Here is a 27,580-nt window from a genome sequence, read left to right on the forward strand (position 1 = left end):
AGCACAGAGGGCAAGGTCTGAGAGTGTCCCTAATGCAGAGACTCAGAACCTGTCACCCCCACCTCCACCCCAGGCACACGGTGCACCCACCAATAAGGAAGTGCCACAGGGCTGTCCAGAGTTTCACTGGGTTTTATTGTGTAGGCATGATTGACTGAGCACTGGCCATGGCATTGAAGTCAGTCACCAGCCTCTCTCCCTTCCCTAGAGGTAGGACTGGCTCCAGTTCCCAACTCCTGATCACAGGGTTAACAGTCCTACCCTGAGGTCCTCCAGGGCCACTTATCAGTCACCTCATTAGCATCAACTCCTGGGATGGAAGTGGGGCCAGGAATAAAAAACGACACTCTTATTACTCAGGGAATTCCAAGCCTTTTGAGTCTCTTCTCAGGAACCAGGGATAAAGACAAGTCAAATTCTTTATCAAACAACAATGGTGGTTGTATGCCCCCCACACCCCCACCATCATTATAGTCTGGAAACTGCCTCAGCTATTCAGTTCCCTGCCATTTTTAAGCATTTCCTATGTGCTTTGTACTTCTGATGTCTGTGGTATTATTATATCAATTTTTAAAATGAGGTCCTCAAGGTGTCACCTTAAGGTGACAGAAAGTATTCAGATAAGATTTGGACTCAAATAACCAATTCTGGGCAAAGTTCAGTCTTCCAAACACAAGCCTATCACATGCTTCTTCTGGCCAGAGACCGCTGTCTTTCCCTGGGCAAGTCCTGACCATTGAGAGATGATGGGACTCATCTGTTACACTCCTGAGGCTTCAAAACTGGGGCCCTGTTGGGTTGCCCCGCTCCATCATGGCGATGGCCATCCCTGCCCTGCCTATGGAAGCCCTGCTGGGACATGGGCGGTGCAGAGTGGAGAGCTCTTGGCTACACTCCCTTGCTTTCCCCATCAGGGTTACCTGCAGGGTTACCACAGAAAGGGCCCTGTGCCAGCTCAGCCAGGCTGGTGCCCTCTGAGCCTCCCAGGACCAGGACAGAGCCATGGTGGGACAGTATGGGGAAGTAGTCCATGCAGGGCTTGAGCTAACAAATGTCCCTTTACCACGCTTCTTCCCCTCCCAGATGGCTAAAAATGCAGCAGTTGGCATTTCTGCCACTGCCAGGCCCCAGGGCACCTGCTTAGGGTTAGGTCAAAAGCCAAACCCTGTGGTTTGGGAAATTAGCCACATTTGTGGGACTCTCGGGAGACACCCCGGCTTCTCTCGGCCCTACCTGCATGCTCAGTTGGGATGTCACCACCGGCGTTTGCACTTGCAGATGTGTGGGTGAGTCTGCACTTGTCACAGTGCCTGGGGATCCATCCTCTTGGCATTTGCCTATCAGGGTCCAGGGATGCCAGAGATCCTTCGCTGAGCTGGATGGTCAGGCACATGCTAGGGAGGAAGACCCTGGGAAATGGCCCACTGCCCCTGGTCTCTGGAAAGCCCTCTTTCCCACCGACACCCAGGCTGAATGAGTGGGAACGAAAGAGCAGGATTCCATGACCTCTGACCAGCCACAAGGTGAGAAGTGCAGGTGGACACAGGCAGGTGTAAGGAGAGGCTTGTTTGTTCCACTTGCTCTGATTCTTTGGATATTGCATCATTCGGGCCCTCTGGGTCAAGGAAACCTGGGTCTGGGTAGTGGGAATTCATGGTGCACTGGGTGGCCTCTTTGCCTGGCAGGAACTGCCCTGCAGCCCCACCTGTCATAAACACTTGCCACCCCACCTCAAGGTCCCTCCCTGAGACCAGCCTCCCACTTCGGTGTGTCTGCAACTCAGCGTCCCCTCTGGGCTTTTTGACTTGTGACCTGTTTTGTACGATGAGTTTGAAGACCTTGGCTGCTCGGCTCTGCTTATGGCTGAACAATTCTCTTCTTGTTGTTTTGCAGTCGGAAAGACGTCTCTGATCACGAGGTTCATGTATGACAGCTTCGACAACACATACCAGGTGAGGTCCTGGAGGCCTGCCTCCACCCCGCCCACCCCTCATCGGTGTCTGTGGCCGAGTGACCACAGCCAGCCTCTCTCCAGGGCTTGCTGAGCTGAGATCAGAGTGGGATGGCCCCAGGTTCCTGGGGTATCTGTTTGCTTTGGAGGAGCTTCCCCGCTGGGTATTGGTCCCCAGCCTAGTAAAGACTTTTCTGAAAAGTCTAGATCTCAGAAAGGAAATGTTTTCCAGAGAGAAATCTTAAACACAGAGAGGGGACACATTTCAATCTGGGTGCTCTCAGCCTTCACAGACAGACTGAGCCATTACAGTGTCTGGATACTTAAAGGGGCAGTCAGGTGGAAGAGGAGCCAGCCAAAATATGGGAGGGGTGGAATGTGGAGCTTTAGGAGAGTTTGCTCCTCCTTGTGTGGTTGTGTTTTCTGGGGCCTTCCATGCACACACTCCGGACCTCTCACACATACGTGCACATACTACCACCCCTAGACCTCTCCTGCACATTTAGCCTTTCACATACACCTTCTCTCACACACCACCTTAATACACACACATGCATATGCACACACATACATTCACTGCAACACACACACACACACACACACACCATTGCTAAAGCCCTTCCTTTCTGGAAAGGCTTGTGTGGTGGCCCTGCCCCGCCCTATGTGGGCAGAAGGTTGAATGGCATGACCTCTGGGGCTCTTGGCTCTGGAATGGTGTTCTGAGGTCAACCACAGGCTGACAGGTGGCTCAAAAGCTGAGCAATTGAGGATAGTAGTAGTAGTAACCTTGCCTAGCATCCCTGGTGAGAAGAGGTTTGCACAAGTGGTTCTCTTGCAACCACAGCTTTTTGCAAAAGGCATCAAACTTAATCATTTATGCTATTTTTAGGCTGGGGGGACACTGTTTTCTTCCTTAGGATAGAAACAAATAGTAATGCATTTCTCTAAGCTAATGGGCTTTGTGGGATACTAATTCCAAGAAATGTTAGTAGGTGTTACTTGGGAAAAAACAAGGAGGGTGGTGGTCAGAGCTTGTGTGGAGCTGGGAACTCCAGGGAGCAGGAGTGACTGCCTGCTGCAGGACTTCTCAAGATCTTTCCTTCCTCAGTGTGTGCTTTGATTTGCTGAAAGCAAATGTGAGTAGGTGTTTGATCATGGAATCCCTTTATCATCGAGTTCTCAAGGACAAATATCTATAGACTCACGGGGGACTGCTGTTCTAAGAATGTCCTTCCCTATTGCTGACCTTACAGAGGGTGCAGAGTAGTTCTGTGCTGCTTTTTAGGCTGCCTGTCCCTCTGGACCAGTCCTTCTTGCCTCAGATACCCTCAGAGAGACCCCGTCTGCCTCCCTATTTACTTGTGTTCTGCTGTGGTCTGAGACACTGGATCACCATGGACCAAGTAGAAATTGACCTTGGTGAAGAACAGGAAGGTTGGGGAAAGAGGTCCTGAGTGACACACAGCCCTAGGCCAGGGCTTTGGTCTTGGCCCCATAGTCACATCCTCCCTGGGGCAGGGCTTTTTACCCCATGGGCTCCCAGGATTCTCTCTGGTTCATAAGGGGGCTTCTCCTGCATCAGAGGGGATACCCTATCTAACAGGCTCCTTCAAAGTCTGACTTGGTACTGTGTGTGCATGTGCACACATATTTGTATGATCTCATATATTGTTGTATATTTTTAATATTAAGTTACTTAGCATACCTCCTGTTAGCATCCCATTGAGAACAATGAGATTTGGGTCTGCTTGGTGTTTTGGGCAGTGGTGGGCAGAACTTCTGCGCTCTTACCCCAGGCTCTGTCTCCAGGCCACCCCATTACTTTCTTGTACCCATTATTGTCAAGTATCTATAGTTGGGCAGCCCACTACCTGCAGCTCAGTGGCCTCTCTGCTTGACACTCCCTGACAGTGGCACTGTCACCCCCCCACACACACACACCATGGCTGTCACTGCTAAAATGCTCTTTCCACTCCCTTCCTGTCCGCTGTGAGTGTTCTGACTCACGTGGCTGAGAGCAAATGCTTGCTGGGCAGCGAGGCTTGCCATGCTCCGCTTGCCACCCTGACCCTACTTGTCCCATGGCTAACTCAACCTCCTGACTCTAGGGCGGCTCCTCTGTGCTTCCGGCCTGGTGGAAGCCAGGATGCCCTTGGAGCACCACTGTATTGCCAGGCCCAGGAGAGGGCCTGGCCATAGATGGTGTCACAGATGCCAGGGGCACAGAGCTGGCTTGAAGAGACGCTTCCTGTCTGGGTTTTTAGACCTCATCAGACTGAGAGGCCCTGAGGCCTCACTCAATGTCAGGGCAAGAAAGACAAGAGAAATCCCAGGGCGACAACCGCCCTCTCCATTGTAGGGCTTTCTGACTTATTGTTTTTCTCTGGCGCAGGTGGAATCCTTTCCTAACATCCTTTAAAATGGTAATTAGGCTGGGAAGCTGGGCCCCAGCTCTGCACACACAGGCTGGTTTTAATGAATCCTCCGGAGATGGGAGAGGCCTGTTATTTTATTTTGTTTGTCTCAGTGTGGTAGCGGAGGTGTATGGGAAGTAGACAGGACCCCCAAGGGCTTTGGGGGATGAACTTAACCTCCTCCCAATTTGTGCCCCCGAATGGTGACACCCCCATCATCCCCCACAACAACAGTCCCTGATTGTGCTCCTCTGAGTCTCCTGCCTCTTCTAGACCATGGGCTCCCTGCGGTGGCCACAGAGCTCCCCTACCCCACCTCTGGGCACTGACTGGCCTCTCATCAGACAAATTGCACCTCCTCTACAAGGTGGGGTCACGCACATGCATACATGCAGACGCACACACATGTGCACACATGGACACCCAGCACCTGGGTCCTGACATCTGGTGGCCCTCCCTAAATACTGCTTCTTCGGTCTGCATACCTTCCTGCCTCCAGCCAGTGGCTGCAGCGAATCCTCCTTGTCTCCCCACCTGCTCCCAGCCTCCTCTCCGGGAAGCATCCATCCCCACCTTGTCTGCAACTCCTCACACCCAAGGGACCCCGCCACTAGCCCGATTCACCCAGCACTCTTCACGCTGAGGTGCTAATGTGGAAGGGGAGGGTGAGCAGGATGGTACCCGGGTGACGGCGGTGGTGTCTGTGGTGAGCACTGTGACTACTCAGGGGCAGCTCACGCCTGCCCTGGGCGGCTGAGTGGCCCTGTCCCTGGCTTTCATCATTGCACCTGCCTGGGTTCTGGCTCCTAGCAGATCTGCAGCTGGACATGGCCCTGGATGTGGATCCCAGGTTACCCTGAAAGAACATCAGTGATGTCAACACAAAGAAGATGGAGTCCAAATGAATAAGGGTCCAGCAACCAAGATATTTGAAAGTGGCTTCTTGGGGCCACCTGTGAGAGGCTGGGGAGAACGTGGACTCCAAACACCCTAAGAACTGATGAGTTTCCTGGAACAGAATGTAGAGAAGGGGTGAAATGCCACTCGAGAGGCCTTGATAGAACCCGAGATACTAGCTGTTTGCATGTGATGTCCAGGTAATCACCCCAGCACCCTGGGGAGACAGCAACAGGACCTTACCACATTCCAGGAAGTCAGAGTGAGGGGCACACAAAGGAAAAGGACTCAGCGTGTCCCTTGACACACTCTAGCTCTTTTGTCTCCTTTAAAAGGAGGCATTCAGGCCCTGAGTTCACTCTCCGGCATCATGCACGCAAGGAGGCCAACAGAGGAGGCCCGGGTTCCAATCCCAGGTCTGTCACGAAACTGGGAGTCTCTGGCCAAGCCCTTCAGTTTCTTAGAATTGCATTTTTTAACCTGGAAATTGAGTGGCCTTTTACCTCCACATCACCCAGACCAGTGGCCTCAAAACTGTAAAAATAGGACTGTGGTTATTTTATTTGTGCAATACTAGGGATTGAACCCAGAGCCTTGCACGGGCAAGGCAAGTGCTCTAACACCAAGTTACATCCATAACGGGAATATGGTTAATTTGTATTTAAAGCATAGCTCACGTAGTCTAGATGATGGAACGGTATGGGCCAAAGTGCTCTCAATACAAATGTGCATTATTATATGTTATGGAAAAGCCAAAACAAAAATAACTGCAACTCCAAAACAAACTAAGTTGATAGTGATGGAGTGAAACTAACAATAACTTGCCTGTTGTGTCCGAAATGCATGTGTGTCGCAATCTTACATGTGCAGTTGTACAATGCTTTGCAGCTCTCCCAGATGTGCTTGATCCCTGGCAACATGGCGATCTTACTCTGTGAGGGCAGTAGAAGGTCCTGTCCCTGTCTCCGCCAGGTGCTGATGTCAAAATGTGAGGCACCATTCTTATATAGTGAAATTGAAATGCCAGTCACTGGGGGAAGATGACCCCGCCTCAGAGACCCACTTGGGCCCTGCCAGCCATCCAGGTGCTCCTCTGGACATTGACCTGGGACTGCTCTCTAGGCCGCCTTGCCCAGGCTCCAACATCCTTCCTTTCCCTCCCTCTTCTCCTCTGCCTTTCCTTCCCTTTTATCAGTCATTATAAGTAGGAACGTGGGTCACCCTTTAATTCAGAAAGGTGGCTGTGGCTTCCACAAGGAAAGGCTTTCTGGGTGCAGAAGTCGTGGTGGAATTTGGTCGGCACCTTGTGTGGTGATGCTGTTGGGCCCTGGGGCTCTCACTCTGATCCTGCTCCATCTCCTTGGCACGTGGGCTCCCATCTTCCTGCAGACTGGCGGCTGCTGCTTCAGACCTCATGTCCATATTAAGGGCAGAAAAAGAAAGCAAGAATTTTGCTGGAATCTCTCCTCAGGCCGACTGCTGCTTCTGTCTTAATGGCCAGAATCAGGTCACAGGAGCACCCTTAGCCTCTAGAGAGGCTGGGAGACAGCAGAGTTTGGTTTTAGAGTCTCTAAGGCAGAGGGCATAGGACATTGCCAGGGGCACCAGCTGATGCATTTGAGGAGCTAAATGGACCCATGATGCGATCCTCTGTCCCAGATATCACCCAGCCTTCCTAATTCGGTGTGCAGATTACACACAGGTAAGTTCTCAGATGCCCTTAAAGCCACCACCTGGAACCTCTTTCACTCTAAGAGCTGAAGGAGGGCTGGCCTACCTGGACCCAGCTGTCCCCCTCAGGAGAGCTCTCCGGGAGCTTCAAGCCATGCATCCCTGGACATGGGTGTGGCTTTGAAGGGACTAACTGATTTTGATGTGAATAAGCCCTTATTTAAAGTTTGAAAGTATGTATCATTTGCTTGATGTTCAGACCAGCGTCAGGAAATTAAAGAGTGACTGATAAGTTAAATTGGCCACCGCAGACTTTGAAAGAAGCCAGGTATCTGCTTGGTGGCCTCAGGAGCCAACCTCCCCTCCCCCAGGACATACTCAGAGCTTTTGACCAGAAGAGACCTTGCCCAACATGTTTTCCAGAGGCTGCCATCTCTTCCCCCACAAAGTGCCCACTTGCCAGTCTGAAGCCTTAAGTTTTGCCAGACTCATTTGCATTCTATTTTGCATGACTTTACCCGGATACTTTCATCTGATGTTTGGTGGTGCAGAGCCTGGAACAGCAGCTTCATTGTCAAGGGCTTGTCATGCCCAGCTGCTTTCCGCCACTTATGGATGCTTCCCCAGTCCTCAGCCCAGGCCTCGCCAAGGCTGAAAGAAGACACATACGTGCCTTTTCATCATTTCTTTTCCGAAGAAGAGAATCTTGAGTCAACTTATGTAAATTACCATTCAGATTTCCACTGCAGACTCTTTTTACTGTATCTTGTCAGAATAGGGATGCAAAAATTATACCTCAGAATAAATGCACATAGCCAAAAAATTTCAGTCAGTGCCTTCGAGAGCTCTCTGCTCAGGAATCAGCTGGGCCATTAGCAGTTCTGTGCAGAGGGAGGTGTGTAATGAACCATCCTTTCTGTGCAAAGCACATCTTGAACCCCTGTGGATACTGCTTAACACCATGTTCAGAAGAAGATAAAGGTGGGTGCAGCTGTGAAATCTCTAAGATTCCCTGCATTTTGGATAAAATAAAGCAGCTGCCATTTTTTCTTAGTGCTGTTTGCAAGCACACAGTTAGGAAAGGAATAAATAAGCGTTGCCAGGTTTGGGGCAACCTAATTTCAGCAAAGTGCAGCCCGGTACTTTCAGAAGACATGGTAGCAGGTAGCAGGTGCAGACAGCATGGGTGCAGAGGGGTGGGGAGAGAGTCATGGGGATCCCGCACCAGCAGGAGACTCCTCAGAGTCAAGACTCCTGCTCATGTGGTCTTGATATCCTGTGTTTACCACCCTGTGGAATAGTTACCAGCAAAAATAACTTGCTCCATACCTCATAACATAAAAATGAAAAACAGAATACTACTTTGACCAAGACTGTACTACAAGCTAGGAAAGGGGGTTGGTCTCTTTTAGGATTTACCTTCCTGAAGGTAAGTCTTTCCCGAAGCCCTGGGAACACTAGTTTAGAGGGATGCTAATAGGGATGACAAGCACTCTTTGATATGGCAGCAGGAGAGGTCCTCTACTGCAGAGACCCTCCACTAGGAGCAGGAATATGTAAGCCTTTCCCAGACATACTGGCTCACAGTTTGCTCTTGTCGTGAAGATCACTCCACAAGGCCATTACACATGATCAGACTGGGAGACATTGTTGGAGGATCTCCGTGGGCTGGGTTTTGCAGATCCGCTTGGAAATCCCTGGGTCATTTGGTCACTAATAGCAGATCCTCATTTTTGTTTAATGCTGCATAGTAGAGAATACAGAATACCTTCAGGTAGTCTAACTCATTTGGTCCAACAATCCTTAGGAAAGCTGTGGCTGTCCCTGTGGTTGTTAGAGGTGAGGAAACAGGGCAAGAGAGGCTAAGCCCACTTTTCCAAGATACTCTCCATCTGGTTCTTCTAAGCCCATCAGACCACTCAGACCCACCAGAGCAGTGGTCGAGCTCACTGAAAACAGACTGGGCCCGTGGGCACATGAGCCCACCCAGGCCCACTGGAGTGTGGCATCCTGCCAGCTGCATGGTAGCTCCTCTGCAGCTCCCGTGGTCTGTCCTGGGAGGCACTGTGTGCTCCTTGCCCTAAGCAGCCTGTGAAGGCTCCTGATCATCTAGGCCCCAGTACACTGAGGGGCTATGTGCATATCATGGATCTGGGCTTCATCTTCAAAGAAGAAGCCCCCCCCCCATGCTCCCACATTCTCATATCTACACAAGTATAATGCACCCATGCATACCCACAGATGCATGCCCCCATGTGCAGATAAAACATGAACTTGTGTGTCCCCACTCATCCACGTATCTGCTCATGCAGTTCATACCCACATGTCATCAGTGCATGCCTGTGTGAGCTCTGTTCACCTTTGAGAGGGAGGGTACCCGTGACAGATCACAGGGAATCACCAAGGTGGCTGGGCCTTTTGTGGAAGGGTGCGGCCTATCCGCGTAGTTAGTTCTTTTTGTCTGGTGACTCCGTAGTCCTCCAAAGTGGACCTGAAGTGACAGCCACAGATACAAGCATACTACAGAGGCCGAGGAGGAAAAAAAAAAATCAGTGCCATAAGGAAAGGAGGGCAGGGAAAATAAAGATAGCTATCACAGAGATGTTGACGGAGCTCATTAGTTCTCTCTCTCGTTCTCTCATTCTCTTTCACATCTGTCAACACATCTGTCAACAAATCTAGGCTGCCTATCAGTGCCTCCCAGGAAAAACCACAGCTAGCTGCAGAGGAGCTACCATGCAGCTGGCCGAGGGTCACACTCCAGTAGACCTGGGTGGGGTTGTGTGCCCAGAGGGTCCCGGTCTGTTTTCAGTGTGCTCTGCCAGTGCTTGGCTGGGTCCCAGTGGTCTGGTGGGCTTACAACACTGGAATCATAAGAAGCTCCAGGGTTTTCATGGTCAGCCAGATGTTGCTGCCATTTGAACGAGTTGATGCAGTAAGGCAGGGACAATGGTCAGGTTTAGAATGGAGGGTTTCCGTGGACCAGCCTGCAAAAAGGCACATGAAATGGCTTGACAGGTAGGGTGTCTCATGGCAAGGTGACCAGCAAGGCAGAGGTTCCCCTCACATGGCAATTTGTGAAGCAGACCCTCACAGACCTCTAAAGTTTGAGGCCAACCTACTTGGGCTCCCCTGTTGAAACCATTCTGTAGAAAGTGGACAAAGCAACCAAAGCCAACGGCCTGCGAGGGTCTGAGTTGGCACAAGACAGAACCTGGAAGACCCAGCAGAATAGGTCTTCCAGACAGAGCCCAGCAGCCCCAGGAACCCCAGGTGCCCATCGGCTTTGATCTTAACCAGTCTCATGGGTGCTCAGCCTAGCTACTTCCCCAAACCACTCCTGGACTGCACCCATCCCCTGCGAGGAGGGGGATGCCCATCAGCTTCATGTCTGTCTACTCCGGTGGCATGCGTGACATCCAAGCATAGTCCCTTTTCATTAGTTCTTGCAGTTTGGTTGCAGAGGCCTCCAGAGAAACAACGTCCTGGACCATCCCCTAGAGGATACCCTAGCTGGGATGTGTCTTAAAGGAGCCAGACCATGAAAGTCATCCTGTATTTCCTCCACCCAAAACCCATGAGTTAGCATCCGAGAAGTCCCAGCATAGTCCTTTCAACTTCGCTGACTTGCCGTGAGACCTTGGGAAAATCTCTCTCCTTTTGTGTAAGCCCCGGTTTGTCATCTGCTCAATGGAGATGGCATTCTCAGCCAGGCAAGCTCTCCTGCTCTGGCTTTTTTGTTAAAGGTCCCTTGTCCCAATGCACCCAGCCTCTCTATCCACATGTCCTAGGCATCATCTGCATGCTCCCCTTCCTCTCCAACCTCTCCCCTTACCTATCTTCTAGAACTTGCAGCAGGTTCTGGTTTATCTTTCTTACCTTTGTCCCATCCTTCAACCAGAATTGCTTTCCTAAAGCCCTGGCTACATAGGAACTCCCTCTGGCTTTACCCAGTTCTCGGGCTCCATCTTGTCCTTTCCCCCACTGCCCTACACAGTCCACCGGACTTGAATCTTTTTTCTTTTTTCCTAAAGGAAATGTGGGGCTTCACACCTCAGGGTGCTCCAAGACCTGGCTTTTACCTAAAACAGATGGTCTCTTGCCTTCACTGCCCCAGCCGAGGTTTGTTTTTCTTTCCCATACTGGGGATTGGACCCAAGGTTGCTCTACCACTGAGCTACATCCCTAGCCCTTTTTATTTTGAGACAGAGTCTTGCTAAGTCGCCTGGACAAGCCTTGAACTTGCAGATCCTCCTGTCTCGGCCTCCCAAGTTGCTGGGATTATAGGTGTGCTCCACCACACCAAGCTTTGACCCAGGTGTTTATCTTTCTAAAGCTCTTAATTCTTTCAGAATTCCCAGTTCCTGTTAGTATCTTTTCCCTTCAGGCTGAACCATGTCCTTTAACATTTTTTTTTTTTTTGAAGTGCTGCAGGCCACAGTTTCTTTGTTTTCATTTACCTAAAAATGTTTTGATTTTACCTCCACTTTTGAAGAATATTTTTTCTGCATTTAGTAATCCGAGTCCACTTATTCTTTCTGCCGGCACCTTAGTGATGTCATTCTGCTGTGCCGGCCTCCCAGTTTTTCTGTCGGCTGTCATCCCTGTCATCATTCCCTGGCATGCCATGTCTCATTTTTCTCTGGCTGTTTGTAAGATCTGATCTTTATATTTGGTTCCAGCAATTGGACTTTGATGTGAATTGATTTTGGGGGGCGGGGGACTGGGGATTGAACTCAAGGCCACTGAGCCACATCTCCGGCCCTATTTTGCATTTTATTTAGAGACAGGGTCTCACTGAGTTGCTTAGTGCCTCGTTTTTTGCTGAGGCTGGCTTTGAACTTGCAGTCCTCCTGCCTCAGCCTCCCCAGCTGCTGGGATTACAGGCGTGTGCCGCCTCACCTAGGTGTTTGTTTGTTTGTTTAATCCTACTTAATTACCAAGTTTCTTGAATGTGTAAATGTAGCTTTTTATTTATGAATTTAGGAAACTTTTGGCCATTATGTCTTCAAAACAATTTTGTGTTCCATCCTTCCTATCCTCTTCTGGGACTGCAATTAAACTGTTTGATATTGTGCTACGCATTATCAAGGCTCTATGAGGGAATTTTTAAAATTTCTTTTCTCTCTGTGCTTCCTTTTGGATAATTTCTATTGATTTGTTTTCAGCTTCTCTGTCTGTTACAGCTGTACTCTCCAGTTTACTGTTAAACCCAGCAGTAATTTCTAAATTCATTTATTGATCTCTCAGTTCTAAATTTTGCATCCGATTCTTCTTTATAGTTTCTCTTTGCTGAAATGTTTGAATCTGTGCCTTCATTATAAGCATAATTTTCTTCATATATTTGAGCATAATAACATTAACAGTTGTAATATAATTATTGCTACTTTTAACATCTGGGTCAGCTCAGGGTTGGGCTCCATTTATTCTCTTTGTTCTTGAGTACGGTTCACATTTTCCTCTCATTTGCTATGCGTAGGAATTTGAGGTTATAGCCTCCACGTTGTGATTAAGACCATGAACTCTACTTGCCTTGTTTGATAAGAATTAGTTTTTTCAGCAGGCAGCTAAATTGTTTGGATCCCCCATTTCTCAGTTCTCTCCCTTGTGATAGGCAGTAACTGAAAGTCCTGTTTGGATTTTTTATATATTATTTATTTGTTTGTTTGTTTGTTTATTTATTTATTTATTGTCTTTTGTTTTCAGTCTCCAGTAGGCTGCTTGGGGCAGCATCTATTTGCACACTTTGGGGTCCCTTCTCTGTAGCTTTCTCGTCTCCAGGATTTATTTCACAGTACTGGGGATCGAACTCGGGGCCTCGTGCATGCTAGGCAAGAGCTCTAGCACGGAGCCACATCCCCAGCCCTCCTCCAAGATTTTCTGGCAGCTTTGGTAATTTTGCAATCAGTCCTTTAATTTCTTCATCAGTAAAACTGTGGGTTTCTTTCCAACTCTTCCAACCCCTCAGCTGCAACTGGGGCCTGCCCACAGGTGAGGAGTCATAAAAACCAGAATTTTATCGGTGTTTTTCCTTTTAATTGATTTTGACCGATTCCCTTCCAGTTTCTACCTGCTTTAGGCAATTTCCAGAAACTTCAGACAACGGTTTTATTTTGTTCAGAGTTCACAATAGTCATCTGCAAAGAGGGTTGGAGGATTTTTGTCCGCCATGACAAACGTCAGAGCTCCCATGCTCCCTCCCTCTGAGATGTCTTTCCATCCTCCGCTACTCCCCCACACTCCCCTGGTGGAAAGCTTATATGCATATCTGCATATTTAGCACTTGCTTATTTGCCCCATCATTCCTCAAGAACTCTACCAGAAGCAAAGTCTTCCAGTCCTGCACCCCTAGAAGCTCTCTATCTGGCAGCCACAACCCTCTGTATCAGCTTCTCCACGAAGTCGGAAGCTCCTGGTGGGCGGCACACAATAGGCACCAGAAGTCATAAGTGACTGGGTATGAATTTCTCATCTGCCTGCTGCAAAGGAGGTGCCCAGGAAAAACCATGTCCACCTTCTCCCTGCAGATCTGACCTTTCTGGGAGAGATGGGCCCCAGCTGGCAGCCATGTGGAGCCAGCTGCTTGTGTCTTGTGTCTGGGAAAACAGATGCTGGAAGGAGCTAGAAATGCTCTGGTAATGGAGAGCCAGCCAAATCCCCCCCCCCTTTTTTTTTTAAGTTCCTTCTATTCTGTCCTTAGAGAGCTGACTTTGTTTTTTTTTCCTGCTAAAATGCAAATTAACTTCCTCTTAAGTGGGCTCTGCTGAGCTATTATGGCTAATGACCATCAAGTTTGGACAACAGGGAGCCAGACAGGATGTGACCCAAAGGCAAACGGAGTGACAGTTTCAGAAACTGAAGGGATTTCAGGAAGCAGAGAGAGAGAGATAGAGAGAAGGGGAGAGAGAGAGAGAATAGCTGAAAAGTCAGCAGCAGGGACTGTGCAGTTAGGGAGATGTGGATTCACCTCCCAGCTTTGGCAACCGCGGACTGTGCGGCCTTGGTTCTGAGTGAGCCTGGCTTCTTCATCTAGGACCAGAATCTTTATGCCCCTCTGCAGGGAACCTGCTGCTGCCAGATGCCACATTTATTGCAAATGAGTTGTCTGAGAACTCACTGGGATTCTGATTCCAGACTCAAGCAGACACCCAGAGCTTGGGATGGTGTCTGCCTGAATGGGGCTCAGGAATCTACATGTTTATCCAGCTCCTGATGTGATTGGCTGCAGGCTGAGAATTGCTGACTGGCTGGCCAGAGGCAGAGATTGGCCAGGATGAGATCTTCCCAATTCAGTCAGGATAGTTAAATGAGGGACCTTGGAAGCAACCTGAGGATTTGGAAAGTGACTTTCAGAGAAGCTAGATCTCAAATCCTGAATACCTATTAACCAGGTGGAAGAGTATCCCGAGAAGAGAATGGCACTAGAAAAGGTAAACGGAGTGACTTGGAAGTTCCGAACAGTATCGTTACAAAGTCAAGCTGGGTGTTGAGGCCATCGAAAGCCAAGCAGCAATGGCAAGCCCCGAACAGCTTTGTAGGCCAAACCCAAAGGTTTGGATTATTTCCTAGGGACCAGCAGGGAGCGATGTGGTCGGCTGTGTATTTCAGAAAAACACACTGGTTGCTCTATGAACAATAGTCACAAGAGAAAAGTTCGCAATCCAAGAGGCCAGTCAGGCAGCAAAGTGATTCAGGTAAAAGAGGTTGGTTCAAGGTTTACGTGAAGGCAGTCCTGGTGCAGAGGGAGAGAAGGGGACCCTCGAAGACATTAGGAGGCAAAATAGAAAGTAGTCTCTTGCCTCTGGCTTTCCCTGCTCATGTCCTGTTTGGTTTAAAGTTAACATATATCTCTTGAAAGTCACCCCTCATATCCATTTTTTAAAAGGATTTTTCAAAATATTTTTTAGTTGTAGTTGGACACAATACCTTTATTTTATTTATTTATTTATTTTTATGTGGTGTTGGGGATCGAACCCAGGGCCTCGCACATGCTAGGTGTGCGCTCTACCACTCAGCCACAACCCCAGCCCTTTTAAAAGGATTTTTATACTTATTTGTAAGCATTATTTTTCAAGGTCCTGGCCTGCTAATCCAACATTTGGTCATCTAGGAGTCTGCTTCTGTTGAGGTTTTTTTTTTTCCATTTTGATTATGACTTGAACTTCCTGCTTCTCCACATGTCTAACCCTCTTTTTATTCTTATCATGTTATCTTTTTTTTTTTTTAATAATGAATAGTACATTGTGAAGACTCTGGAATTCTAGTATCTTCCTTTAAAGAATATTCAGGTCTATTTGAATAGGCAATTAATGAGGGGATTAATTAAGCTAATCTTTTTCAGGGGGTAGGTACTTACCATGTTGAGACTTTGCAAAGATAGATCTCTTTCTGTTTTTCCCTTAGTCCTCTGGTGTAATACTCAGTCCTGAGATCATGGCCCTCCTTCCAAAGCCAGCTCTTCTGGGGTTCCTAGGAGAAGCCTCAGGTATCCACCAAACCTCTTTGACTTTCTGGGACTGGGTAGTTTCTAAAGCAGGAAAACTGCTGAAATGTAGGATCTACCTTGTTCCTTCAGAGATGGAAACTCCCCCATTGCCTATCTATTTTTCAATTGCTCTTTATTGCTTGGAAATTGTTTATTTCTTGCATTTTACCAGAGATTAGAGTCGTTAGATACAAGCTACTCAGCCATCATTGAAAGCAGAACTTAGGAAGGTGGTGTCAAACAGAGCTGGTGTCTCAGTTGTACCCAGAGACAATACCTACACTGTGTTACCTGTCTGCGAAGATGCAGGAAGACCCACAGTGGCTCAGTGACTGGTTGGGCGGAGAATGTGGCCCAAACAGGTGTGAGAAAGTGGACAGTTAAGGGACCAGAGGTTGCTCTAATGCAGCAACTTAGAAGCTGGACTAAAAGGAGGGGCAGATAGGAAGCTGATCTCTTCCAGCCATGGTTTCCTCATTGCCACCTCTTGGCCAGGTCATGGGGAGGTGTAATAGAGATAATGGTACGTGGGTGTTCATCCAGTACCTGGTGTTGATAATTATGGGGGCCACTGAGCTGAGTTTTCCTGGGTTCCAATGCCTCATCATGTCATCTGGCGATTTCTCTACCCTCCCTGGAAGAAAAAAGTAGCTTGTGCATATTTGAGGTAAAACAGGTTTGTCATTGTTACAGTTATCATCAGCAACGTCACCACCTGGCATTTGGGGATCTGCTTCTTCATGGTTCATTGCTCTGTTGGTTAGGGTACGGTGGTCTGTGTCCACAGAAACCCTAAATGATGGTGGCCTAAACAAAAGACAGAGTCTCTGTAACACAACAATCTGGGTGTAAGGAGTCCAGTGCTGCCGAGGCAGTTCCTAGGGCCAGGGAGTCAGGCTCGGTGGGTCTGTCATTTCTCCTCTGTCATCCTCACCTGGATGGGCCATGAGGACCCCTCACCACCTGATTGCGTTCCAAGCAATGGGAGAGAAAAGGGGGTGGCTGCGGGCATGCCACCCACAGAGGAGCCCCCCCCAGTGATATGTACATGACCTTCACATTCTTTGACCACATCTTAGCCACCCAGCAGCAAAGGAATCTTGTGTGGGGCAGCCTCGAGTCGCCCCCACACATCTGGGTGATAGCTGGCAGCCTCCGCCTCAGTCCTGAGCCCAGGCCCCTGGTTTGGATTAAGAGTCACTCTGCAGAGGAGCTTGGCACTCCTGGGAGCCCCCTGAGCACTGGTGAGTTGAGAGATTCCTACTTGCTCTGCACATTCCTCCTTAAGGGTAGGAGAAGACAAAGATTCCTGAGTAACATCTACCATCACACCCCATGAAAGTGTGTGACCCCCACATCCACAAGCTCTCGTGGGTCAGGCTTGCCCCCAGTGACCATGCCAGGCAGGACACAATGCTGGAAGAGCCCAGTGTTGCCAGGGTTCATCACTGGGCTCACAGCCCTGCCGCTGATTGGCATGGTCCCACAGACACATGCTTTAACTTCCCTGGCCTGTCCTTTTATCCTCAAATAAGGGATGGGGCGAGGCTGTGTCTGTGGTGTGTGCCTGTCCCCATGTTCCAGAGTCATCTGTTCTAGAGGGTTGAGCAGTACTCTGTACCTTGGTGTTCCAGCAGCCTTCCGTGCTTTGTGGACTGAGTTTGGGGTGGCATCGTGCACACCTGCTCACGCGCACTGGTGCACACCCATGCCATCAGCCTTCGGGCCTCAGGTTCCCCTTGGTTCTGTTTTTCATAGTCAGTAGTCACTGCATAGTTTTCCATGCAGTGAAACACATTTCTTAAACTTATTTTTATTTCAGAAGACTTTGTTTTAAATTTCAGAACTTTTTGTAGAAAACAGAAAAATAGCCAGGCATGGTGGCACACACACCTTTAATCCCAGAGGCTTGGGAGGCTAAGGCAGGAGGATCACAAGTTCAAAGCCAGCCTCAGCAACTCAGCAAGACCCTGTCTCTAAATAAAATATAAAAAAGGGCTGGGGATGTGGCTCAGTGGTTAAGCACCCCTGGGTTCAATCCCCAGTCCAAAAAAAGAAAAATACATAATGAAGGAATCACAAAAGATGCCCATAATGTTCTTATATAGACACTGGTATGAAGTGCATCCGATTTACTTCAGTGTCTGAGAAAACATGAAAAATATTCATGTATCCACTTCAGTTAATCGAATTGGGATCACACTACACACGATGTTTTATAGTGTGCGGCTTCTCACTCGATAATTTGCTTCCCCAGATCCTTAAGGATTTTTCAAGAACATGATTTTTAATGGCTGCCTATGATTCTAATCCCTGTCCTTAGTCAAGGAGCCGGATGTCCAGGCCGTGTCTGAGTCTTTGTCATTATTAATTACGCAGCAATGATATCTCCGTTTCACACTGACCGCGTCCCTTAGCTCCTACTCATGGGTACTGGGTGCAGGTGGGGCCAGAGTGGGTTGGTGGCCTGCACAAGGCCACACAGCAAGGGAGTGGCAGGTCCTGGCTCTCTGGTTGCAAGGCTGGCTGCCCCTTACAGGTGCCAGGATAGGAGAGGCACAGGTGTGACACGGGGTGCTGGTAACTATCAGCTCTCATTTTGTTGGCTTGAGGAGAAAAGAGCCAGTGGGCGGAGACTTTCCTGGATGGTTGGCAGTGCCTCCCTCTATCTGTTGTGCCATTGCCTGGGACCCTGCACCTTTGCTTTGTTGCTGGAGACCTTTCTGTCTTGACCTTTCCATGCTTTTCTAACAGGCAACCATCGGGATCGACTTCTTGTCAAAAACCATGTACTTGGAGGACCGCACGGTGAGCACCTGATTTTAAATCTGGGAGGACAGGAAGGTTTCCGTGGGCTGATCTCCTGGGACCCCAGAGCCTGTGCCAAGCCTGGCGGCACGAGCCTGGCAGTGCCAGAATCACAGAGCCTGGGCCCCAGGCTGGTCAAGGACCTCGCTGGCCCCCTCACCCCTGTGCCCCTCTCCGTGCAGGTGCGACTGCAGCTCTGGGACACAGCCGGCCAGGAGCGGTTCCGCAGCCTGATCCCCAGCTACATCCGGGACTCCACTGTGGCCGTGGTGGTGTACGACATCACAAGTGAGTGCAGGTCTATGCTCCGTGGAGGGAGGCTCTCGCAGGACCCAGGGCCCGGGAGTGACCCTCGCCGGCCAGGTGTGTGTGCATGTACACACACCTGTGCTTGAGCCCTGAATGCGGGAAGGCAGAGGCCCGGGTTGGGTGTGAGTTGCTTTCCACTGTTCCCCACACATCTGTGACAGACCTGGACTGGGCTGGTTAGTCCTGCTTGGAGCAGGGTCCTGGGGGTCTGGGGAGCAGATGCTCACGAGGCTGGCCCTGCCCCAAGCCCCTCTTACCCTTCCTTGCCCTGGATGACGTCTGGGTATGTTCATCAGGGTGGGAGAAGACAATGGCCTGTGCCAACCCAGACCCAGCAGGCAGGATCTGTCACTGGGGTCTCAGCACCTCACAGGGCAGCCAAGGAGCCTTGGGAACCCCGGGGCTGGCAGCCCTGCTCACCCATTGTGCTCTGTGTCCCAAGCAGGCATTCTCAAGGCCTGCACAACGCTGAGAGAGAGTCGGGGACTGCAGTGGGGGCTGACATAGAGCCAGAGCTGCCTGGGCCTGTAAAATGGAAGCCCATGGTCGTGATTATGCTTAAGGTGGGAAGTCACACATGTGCCCCAGCTCTGCCTGTCCCTTAGTCCACCCACCACTTTCCCTGAGTGCAGGTAGGAGCTGGGTCTCCGAGGACCTGGGCCCACATGGCCTGATCCCCAGCAGAAGGGAGACCAGGCTGCAGGGAATGGGGGCTTGCCAGGCCAGGCTGCCTCCCCTGCACCAGGGATGTGGACTGCCGAGTGGCAGACACCACCCAGTGACCTGGGAGTGACCTCCCCATGAGGACGGTCACGTCTGCTGAGAGAGACCAGGCTGCCCAGAAACAGCCCTGCTCTCTGGCTGACCGAGTGCTCCTGGCCCTGGGTTGCCTTCCTAGCCCCTTTGCCTGCAGAGTCTGGGGTTCTCCTCACCCGCCTGTCCTCTCCCAAGCTGCCCTACGCTCCCTCTGGGGAGGCCACTCTGTAGGGCGCTCCTTCCCTGGGGGCTGAGTGTCCGCCTCCAGCCCCTCCCTGCTTCCAGGCTCAGTGGAGTCCGTGCACCCATTTCTCACATTTTATTCGGAACCCCAAAGTCAGGTCTCATGATGGCTTCTAAAGGCATTATTTCATGTGGAACTCGAGACGGTGGCTTTCTAGGTAAGGCCACTCCTCTCCCAAAAGGGTGGCTGAGCCGTTCAAGGGGCTCCCCAGGGCTCAGTTCCCAGTGGACTGGTCTGCGTGGGCTGTGCTTTCCCTCTTCATAGGTGTCTAAGCCACTCGTGGCCTCTCTGAGGGCTGGCTCTCATCTCCACTGTCCCCCTTTCTGCCTCCAGACCTCAACTCCTTCCAACAGACCTCTAAGTGGATCGATGACGTCAGGACAGAGAGGGGCAGTGACGTGATCATCATGCTGGTGGGCAACAAGACGGACCTGGCTGACAAGAGGTGGGTACCGGGGCACAGAGGTGCAGAGGCTGGCGAGACAGGCCTGCCCTTTGCTCCTGGGTAACTGCTCTGGACCAGGAACTCGGGGATGCGTGGATGGCAAGTGTGTCCTTCTGACCTGTCCCTGGGCCCAGGAGTTTTAGGCACACTTGGAAGTACCCTTTCCAACCATGGGTGTGTGATTTCTGAAGCTGCCATCTTCCACTGCCCAGCAGGGCAGGCACTGAGCCGTGTGCATCGCCCAGCAGTGTGTGGTCTGGGCCCCCGTCATGGTCACAGCACAGTCCCCTGGTCCCAGGAGCTTCTGCTCATACTGTGTAGGTCTGCCGCTGTGAGAAGCCTGCACTGGTGCGTAGGGTGTGAACACCCTGCTCTAGACGTGAGCCTGCAGCCTGTCGGCAGAACAAGCCTAATCCCCAGCCTGCTTGGCCTGGCTTGCTGTGTGTGGTCTGGGGAGACGCTTCTGTGGCAGAGGTGTCTCCGTGCCCTCCAGTATGCCGGCTGACTTAGGTGTCCTTTACACACATTTGTCCACTTATTGTACCTGACCCCAGCCCGGACAGATAAAGCCACAGGTCATAGACTCCAGCAAGGTGCCTGGGCCTCTTGCAATGTGACCAGTGTGTGCCTTCCTGGAGTCCTGTGTCACATGGGGAAAATGGGCTCTAATGCTTGCTCCTTTGCTATGAAGCTCTGTGGCCTTGGGGGAGCCACTTTCAACCTTGGCATTTGCATTTGGAAATGGGGGCTGATGATGTCACCCAGGGCAGCTTGTAGCTGGAAGCTCTTCACAAACAGGCTCTTGAACTAGTGAGAGTTGGGAAAGGCCGGTGGGTGATAGGCCTGCTCCTGAGCTCAGAAGACACCATGGAAGGAGCAGGGAAAGGGGCTGGTGTGCTCTGTGCCCTGGGCCCTCTTCACCCTGGAGAGACTGGGATTGGCTTGGTCCTTGGACGGGCCCCTGTGCTCGTAGCCTGTCTTCTGCTCACCAAGGGCCCTGGTAGCTCCCTTTGCCCTGCCAGGTGATCCCTCCCAGCCCAGGTTCCTCTGGTTCTGCCAAGGGCCGCTCCTCTATGGAACTGATTTTCCCCTCATCCCCTCTTCTCCAGGCAGATAACCATCGAGGAAGGGGAGCAGCGCGCCAAAGAACTGAGTGTCATGTTCATCGAGACCAGTGCAAAGACTGGCTACAACGTGAAGCAGGTGAGGACACACGTGTGCCGGCCCCAGCACAGCTGGCCAGGAGGCCCACCCGGGGCTTCTGGGGGTGCTGAGCCTCAGGTTGCGACTGCCCTGCCCTTAGAGCCTGGTCCAGGGATCAAGGTCACCAACAAAACACCCATAAACCTGTGCAGTGGGGGAGGAAGCTGACTTCCTGTGGAGTAGAGCATGTGAGGGGGACAGAGCACTCACTTCAGGAGCCATTTGGATACTGCCGGTCACCAGCCACCAGAGCAGTGACCAGTCTTGGGCCCCTGTAGCAGGCTGTACAGTGTCCAGCACTGACTCCCAGGTGACTGCAGGAAGCCAGGGTTCCTAGCCTCTTACCTCACTTGGGAGGAGCGCTGCCAGACATCTTGGGTTCCTGCCTTGTATCCATCAAGTGCTCAGCACCTTGGAGGGCAACTTGGACTTGGAGCAAGGAGCCCATCGCCCATGGTGGAGGGAAAGGAGGTGGAGTTAGGGCTGAGCCGTGGAGCAGCGACTCTTACCCTGGATCCACAGAACCCAAGGAGTGCCCAAGAGAGAATTCAGCAGTCGGCAGGCCTGGGCTCGAGATAATCCCACCTGTGCCGTCTCTGACCTCTAAATTACTGTAGCACGTCCTTCAGCGATGAATGCAGGCAACCAGGTTCGGTAACATTAGCAGGAATCTGTGACTCCTTCTCCCCCTCAGGAATCACGGGTGTTTTGTTATGGCCTCAGAGTGTGGCAGGTGTCCTGGACTTTACATGCATGGCTACATGAACATCGTAGTAGTTATTAGGGCTACGGCTAGTTCCTGCAGTTTAATATGTTCACAAGGAAGCACAAGTGTCGCTACGTCACAAATTTGTTTCTTCCTAAATATTTTAGAACTATTTCATTCAGTACCAAATGGTCTCCTCTATAAACCTATGAACTTGGTTTTGTACCTTAGGAGGGCGTCCATAGGCTTTACCAGGCTGCTGGAGGAGGCCTGGGCTCAAGCCAAGGGGGGGAGCCTTGCCTTCCAGGACCAGGGGGCCTTGGCAAGGTGGCGAGGAGGGGGCACTCAGAGGCTTGGCAGCAGGGCGCCTGCGGTGGGTCGGGGGATGCTGAGGAACCTGGCTGGTGTCCCTTTTGCCCTTCAGCCCCAGCATCGCCTGGGAACATGAGGCAAGCTACAGATGGCCTTCTGGATACAGTGAGTGCCGTCCATGCGGGCAGTGCTGGTGGTAGTGGAGGAGGAGGGGCCAGAGGAGCAGGAAGAGACAGTGGGAGGGGCACTGTGATGACCTGAGGGAGGACACAGGTCTCCCGGGATCTCAGATGGCTTTGTTCATCCCCACCCCCTTCTCAGTCTCCATCCGTGACAGGTGTAAAGTGAGAACTGTCATGGTGTCCCCTGGAGGAGGAAGCATGCCCTGGGGACACACAGGGGAGCCTAGGCTGTTGCTCCTTATGGGTCCTGATGAAAAGTCATGGGCACAGTGGAGCAGAGGGCAGGGCCAGGCCGACCTTAGAGAAGGGGGCAGCTGCCCAGCCTTCTGGGTCAGGGAGACATTGATGCCCCCACTGCTCCCAGAATGCTCTGCAACCCAGGCAGCAGGAGGTCCCTTCAAACCCTGTGTGGTTCAGGGAAGGAGTTCCTGCAGTGCAGACTGTGCACGCTCAACGAGAACATATCTGCTCACAGAGACCCACCCCCACCCCAAGAGCATCCTCCTTGGCCACTGGCAGAAGCTATCATCCATCTAATAATCGGCAGAGTGGGGCTACCTACACAAGGCCATGAAGAACACTCACAAGGGGAGACCCAGGCTTGCCCACTTGTCCTAGCCCTCTACAGGCAGGGTCCCACACCCTGCAGGGCCCACCAGCGGCTTCCGCACTTGGGCCCTCACCTTGTCACCCAGCCTGGCCTGAGACCTGAATAAGACTCACTCTGTCTTCTGAGATCTCATGCAGTGGTTTTCAGCCCAGAGCCCACTGAGTTCCTGCAACTAGGATTTGTGGAAAGAAGGGGAATGTTTACGTGTTAGCCTGTTTGAGCTACTGTAACAAACTGCCATAGAGTGGGTGACTTTATATAAGTAACAGAATTTTTTTTTCTCAGAGTTTTGGGGGCCACAAGTCCAAAATGGAGGTGTGGCAGATTCAGTGTCTGGTGAGGGCCTGTTTCCTCACAGATGGTACCTTCTAACTGTATCTTCACATGGAAGGGACAAGCACGGTCCCTCGGGCCTCTTTTGTAAGGGCATTAATGCTATTTGTAAAGGCTCTGCCCTCATGACCGATCACCTCCGGAAAGGCCCCACCTCTTAATACTGTCACATGGGGAAATAGGTGTCAGCATTTGAGGTTGGGAGGACATAAGCATCAGACCCCTGCACTCCCACCTGCCAAGCCCCGCCCCAACACACTCACACACACACACACACACACATTCACACACAGAAGCAGTACATGCACACACAAACACCCAACACACACCCACACTTACAAAAACACACAGAAGCCCACACATTCACTCCCTCATTTGTTTATATAGACACACACACACGCACACACACACACATAGTATGCATATCACACCCACACCTACACACACATCCAAACAGACCTCAGTGCTTGCTGTGTTCACACTCACCATGACCCTCACTGTGACTGAGGCCCTAGCTCCCAGCCGAGCTGCCTCTGAGCCATGGGTCACAGGTCCCCAAGGAAGAGGGTCACTTGTCTCAAGGGAAAGTGGGAAGCTGGTTTCCCACACCCAGTGCCCAGGAGGGCGGTGGACAGAAGCCCACCCAGGGCCTGACTGTGGGAGCCCAGCTCATTGCTGGCCCAGCGTAGGTGGGGGCAGCCCCGGGGCTCACCCTGATCTCCCCGTCTCTGCAGCTCTTCCGACGTGTGGCGTCGGCTCTGCCCGGCATGGAGAATGTCCAGGAGAAGAGCAAAGAGGGGAGTATCCTTTTCCTTTGACAAGTGAGTGAAAAGATGAGCCCGAGAAACCTTTTCTCTAAATAATATTTTTCTCTAAATAATATTTTCCTGCAGCAGAGAAGCTCTTGCTGGGCCTCCACGCAGCCTCCCTGGACTGCTGGGGCCACCTGTGCCCAGGGACAGGGCTGAGCCCCATGGTCTTTGAGCCCTAGCCAGCTCTAGCCGTCGATGCCATCTTCTTCCACAGCGGCGTGGGGAGACCTTTCAAAGGGGTGTGTAAGCATGATGGTGAGGGGCGGGGAGCAAGAAGAGGTGGCTGTTCCTTCTTTATCTGAACACCCACGTGCGTTTCATGGGTACAGGTGGCCTCTCCACTGCAGAGGTGGCTTCCGAACACTGAGCCTGTGGGTTCATGCTACTCCACATGGGACAAGTCCCCCACATGAGGCCCCTTCCATGTCCTGTGCCCCGGCTTGCACAGCCCCCACCTCCCCATTGCTCTATGGAACAGGGTTATACACCACTCACATAGTCCAACCCGAACCTGGGCCAAGACCTACATGCTGACATTGAGGCTCAGAGAGGTAGCCTGGTTTGCCTAAAGTCACACAGCATGTAAGTTGTGGAGTTAGGATTTATACTCCAGCTTGCTTCCTCCATATCCAGTTCTGTTCCATTCTAAAACGTCTTCCCTCAAGGATCAGATGAGAGTGGCTTTGGTAGGTGAGGGCATTACCCACAGACAGCCCTTCCTTGCACCTACTCAGATGCTCCAGTTCAAGTTAGCCACTAGAGACTGGGCACTCATGTCCCAGCCTGCACCCTTCAGAACAGAATGTGTCTCCCCAAAGCAGCTTCCCAGCATCCTCCACTCGTCCCTATAGGTCCTCAAGGGTAGAAACCCGTGACAGGTCAGAGAAGGACGCCAGAGAGGCCAAAGAGCCCCTTCTAGCTGAAGAGGGTTGAAACAAAAGAAATGAATAACTTGATGCTAGAAACCAGAGGTGACGCCCCTCTGCCTGATGCAGCCCAGTGCCAGGGTGGGGGCGGGGAGGCTACAGCCAGGGGAAGCCTGAGACAGGCTGTAGGGACAGTTGGCCCTCCAGCCTCCTCAAGGGACTCTCAGAGTAGTCTTGAGACCCAGGGAGCATGTGCCTCACCGAACCCAGAGGATGCCCAGTGGCCAAAGGGAGTGTCACCTGATTGTCTGTGGTGAGACTCCAGTTCCAGGTGAGGAAGCGTGTTGGGGCACCTCACAGTGCCCTCAGCAGAGCTGGCTGCGTGTCTCGGGGCACAGCCCATGGTGTCACCGGGCGGGGGCTCCTGTGACGTGCCAGAACATACTGAAGGCAACCTGCGGGGCAGGATGAGAGAGGACCAAGGGCAGGAGGAGACGAGATGCAATGAGGAGTGGGTTGCAGACAGCCCGCTTCACGTCCTGCCCACTCTGAAGACCACAGCAAACTGGTCAGGGTGAGTGTTTCATTCACATTCTCCCAGGGTCCAAGTTCAGGGTTCCAATTAGCACATCGTCACCGTCTCACCCAGCTGCAGGTGACCTCTGGGCCCTTGGGGAGAAAGAACACAGGGCAGATAGCAAGCAGATGGCACAGGACTATGTAGTCTCTGATCCTTTTCTAGCAGATACAGTCCCACCCTCTCTCTGCCTAGGAGCCCTCTGGCTGGGGCCTGATATGAGGAAGGGGCTGGAACAGCCTAGAGCAGACCCCCTAGATCCTGAAAGGGACCAGGTGGTTCAGCCAGGGTGGTGGCCTGGCACTTATGTTTACTGATGGCTCAAACCCAGGTGTTTGGGAGCTATGTTCTTGGAAGTCGTGTTGGAACTGTATTCAGCATGAAGAGCAAGGACACAGAGGTTCTGCTTTGTGACATATGCAAAGTTCATACTCACCCTCACTTGGCTCAGGGCATGGCGGGCCCGTCTGCTGCTTCCAGGTCCACATGAAGGGCTACTGGGCCTCATCTTCACACCCAAGATAGGGTGCTTCCCCCAGGGCTGCCCTGTTGGCCCTTCTGCCCAGCAGCCCACCCCCACTCATCCTCTGCTTTCTCAACTAAGTGGGACCGAGGGGCCACAAAGTGGTTAAGCCTCAAGCCCCTCGCTGGGTCTGCATACGCAAGGCTCCTTCTCCTGCTTTCTGCCCAAACAGCATGTCTCTGTGTATGGGTCCTGGGCTCTTTCTGAATAAGGCTGGCATTTGCAAAGTAACTTGGGCACCTCATGAAGTGGTCCTAAGGGGACAGGACAGTCATACCCCAAGCAGGGAAGAGCAGGCCCAAGGCCTCCTATTTGGTCAGTTGATGGCTGGGACCAATTCCAAACACTTGCATCCTGCCATCCTTATACTCTCAAACAGAGCACAAGCATAGCTGACACCCCAGACAGAGAGGTGTGGCAACCTTAGAGAACCTGGAATGGGGGACACATGCCCGGCAGGTTGGGGCAAGATTGTAACTGGCCGTCTGGGTCCACCCATTGCTATCCCAAGGACCAGAGGGAAGAGGAAGTGTGCCCTGAATGTGGTCTGTGATGAGCCATACTTGAGCCAGAGGAACAGGGGGGCTCTCTGGGCTCTGCCTGCAAGAAGGCACATAACAAGCCTCTTGAGGCTTATGGGCAACTTCCACAAGGGGTTTCCTCTTCTGGGGATCATTTAGACACGGGTCCACTCATTCTTGCCCATCCTTTTCACTCAGCAGGCACTGTATTGCACTGGTATGTGTCATTACAAGAAAGAGGTGACATTAAGTGACAAGAGTATGTGTGGAATCTCGGGCAGATGATCTAAACCTGTACTTGCCAGTACTGATGCCACCTGTGGCTGTACACATTTAAAGTTGGATCCAGTTTGAAGTTCAGTTCCTCACTTCACTAGCCTTGGTTGCTGGGTTGCTGATGGCTGCCATGTGGGACGGTCAGACGTAGAACATGTCCACTCTTGCAAACCGTTCTTCTGAACAGTGCTGTTCTGGGCCTGTCTGTAGAATCCATTCCCCAGGTGTCTGTGCACTGGGACTCTCCCAGGGAACTCGCTCAAAGTATACACCCTGAGCCCATCCCCGGATCGACTGAGGTGGGGCCCAGGGAGATGTATTTTTAGCGAGTTTCCCAGGAGATGTTTGATGCAGTCCACTTGGGAACTGCCGCTGTGCAGTGTACAAAAGCCCTCTGAGTCCCGCAGCACTGGAGAAGGTTTATGTTTCAATGGCAGTCAGGTAGCTTTCATATTGGACAGAAATTAATGCTGTAACTAGGACCAACCTTTCAGCTAGATCCAGTGGTTCTCAAGCCGAAAATATTCCCCGCTTCCCCACAGAGGACATTTGGCAACATTTCTAAACATTTTTGGTTGTCGAAAGTTGGGGGAAAGAGAAAAATAATACTGGCATCTCGTGGTTAGAGGGCATGCACAGGATGGCACCCACAGTGGACATGAGGGTGAAAACCTAGTGC

General features: G+C 51.5%; 1 protein-coding gene across 1 annotated transcript in view; it reads left to right on the forward strand.

Annotated features, from left to right (window-relative positions):
* The window catches only part of Rab6b (RAB6B, member RAS oncogene family), a 62,289-nt gene that overhangs the window by 28,183 nt on the left and 6,526 nt on the right, over positions 1 to 27,580 (forward strand). The window contains exons 2-7 of the mRNA XM_046431598.2: positions 1,894 to 1,952; positions 18,173 to 18,226; positions 18,409 to 18,514; positions 19,869 to 19,980; positions 21,090 to 21,183; positions 24,061 to 24,127. Coding sequence (XP_046287554.1) covers positions 1,894 to 1,952; positions 18,173 to 18,226; positions 18,409 to 18,514; positions 19,869 to 19,980; positions 21,090 to 21,183; positions 24,061 to 24,127 — 492 coding nt within the window. The remainder of the gene's footprint in view (positions 1 to 1,893; positions 1,953 to 18,172; positions 18,227 to 18,408; positions 18,515 to 19,868; positions 19,981 to 21,089; positions 21,184 to 24,060; positions 24,128 to 27,580) is intronic.

Source organism: Marmota monax, unplaced genomic scaffold (genome assembly GCF_021218885.2).
Source record: "Marmota monax isolate L192 unplaced genomic scaffold, Marmota_monax_Labrador192_F-V1.1 WCK01_AAM20220418_F8-fsc00022, whole genome shotgun sequence".
NCBI classification, from domain to species: domain Eukaryota; kingdom Metazoa; phylum Chordata; class Mammalia; order Rodentia; family Sciuridae; genus Marmota; species Marmota monax.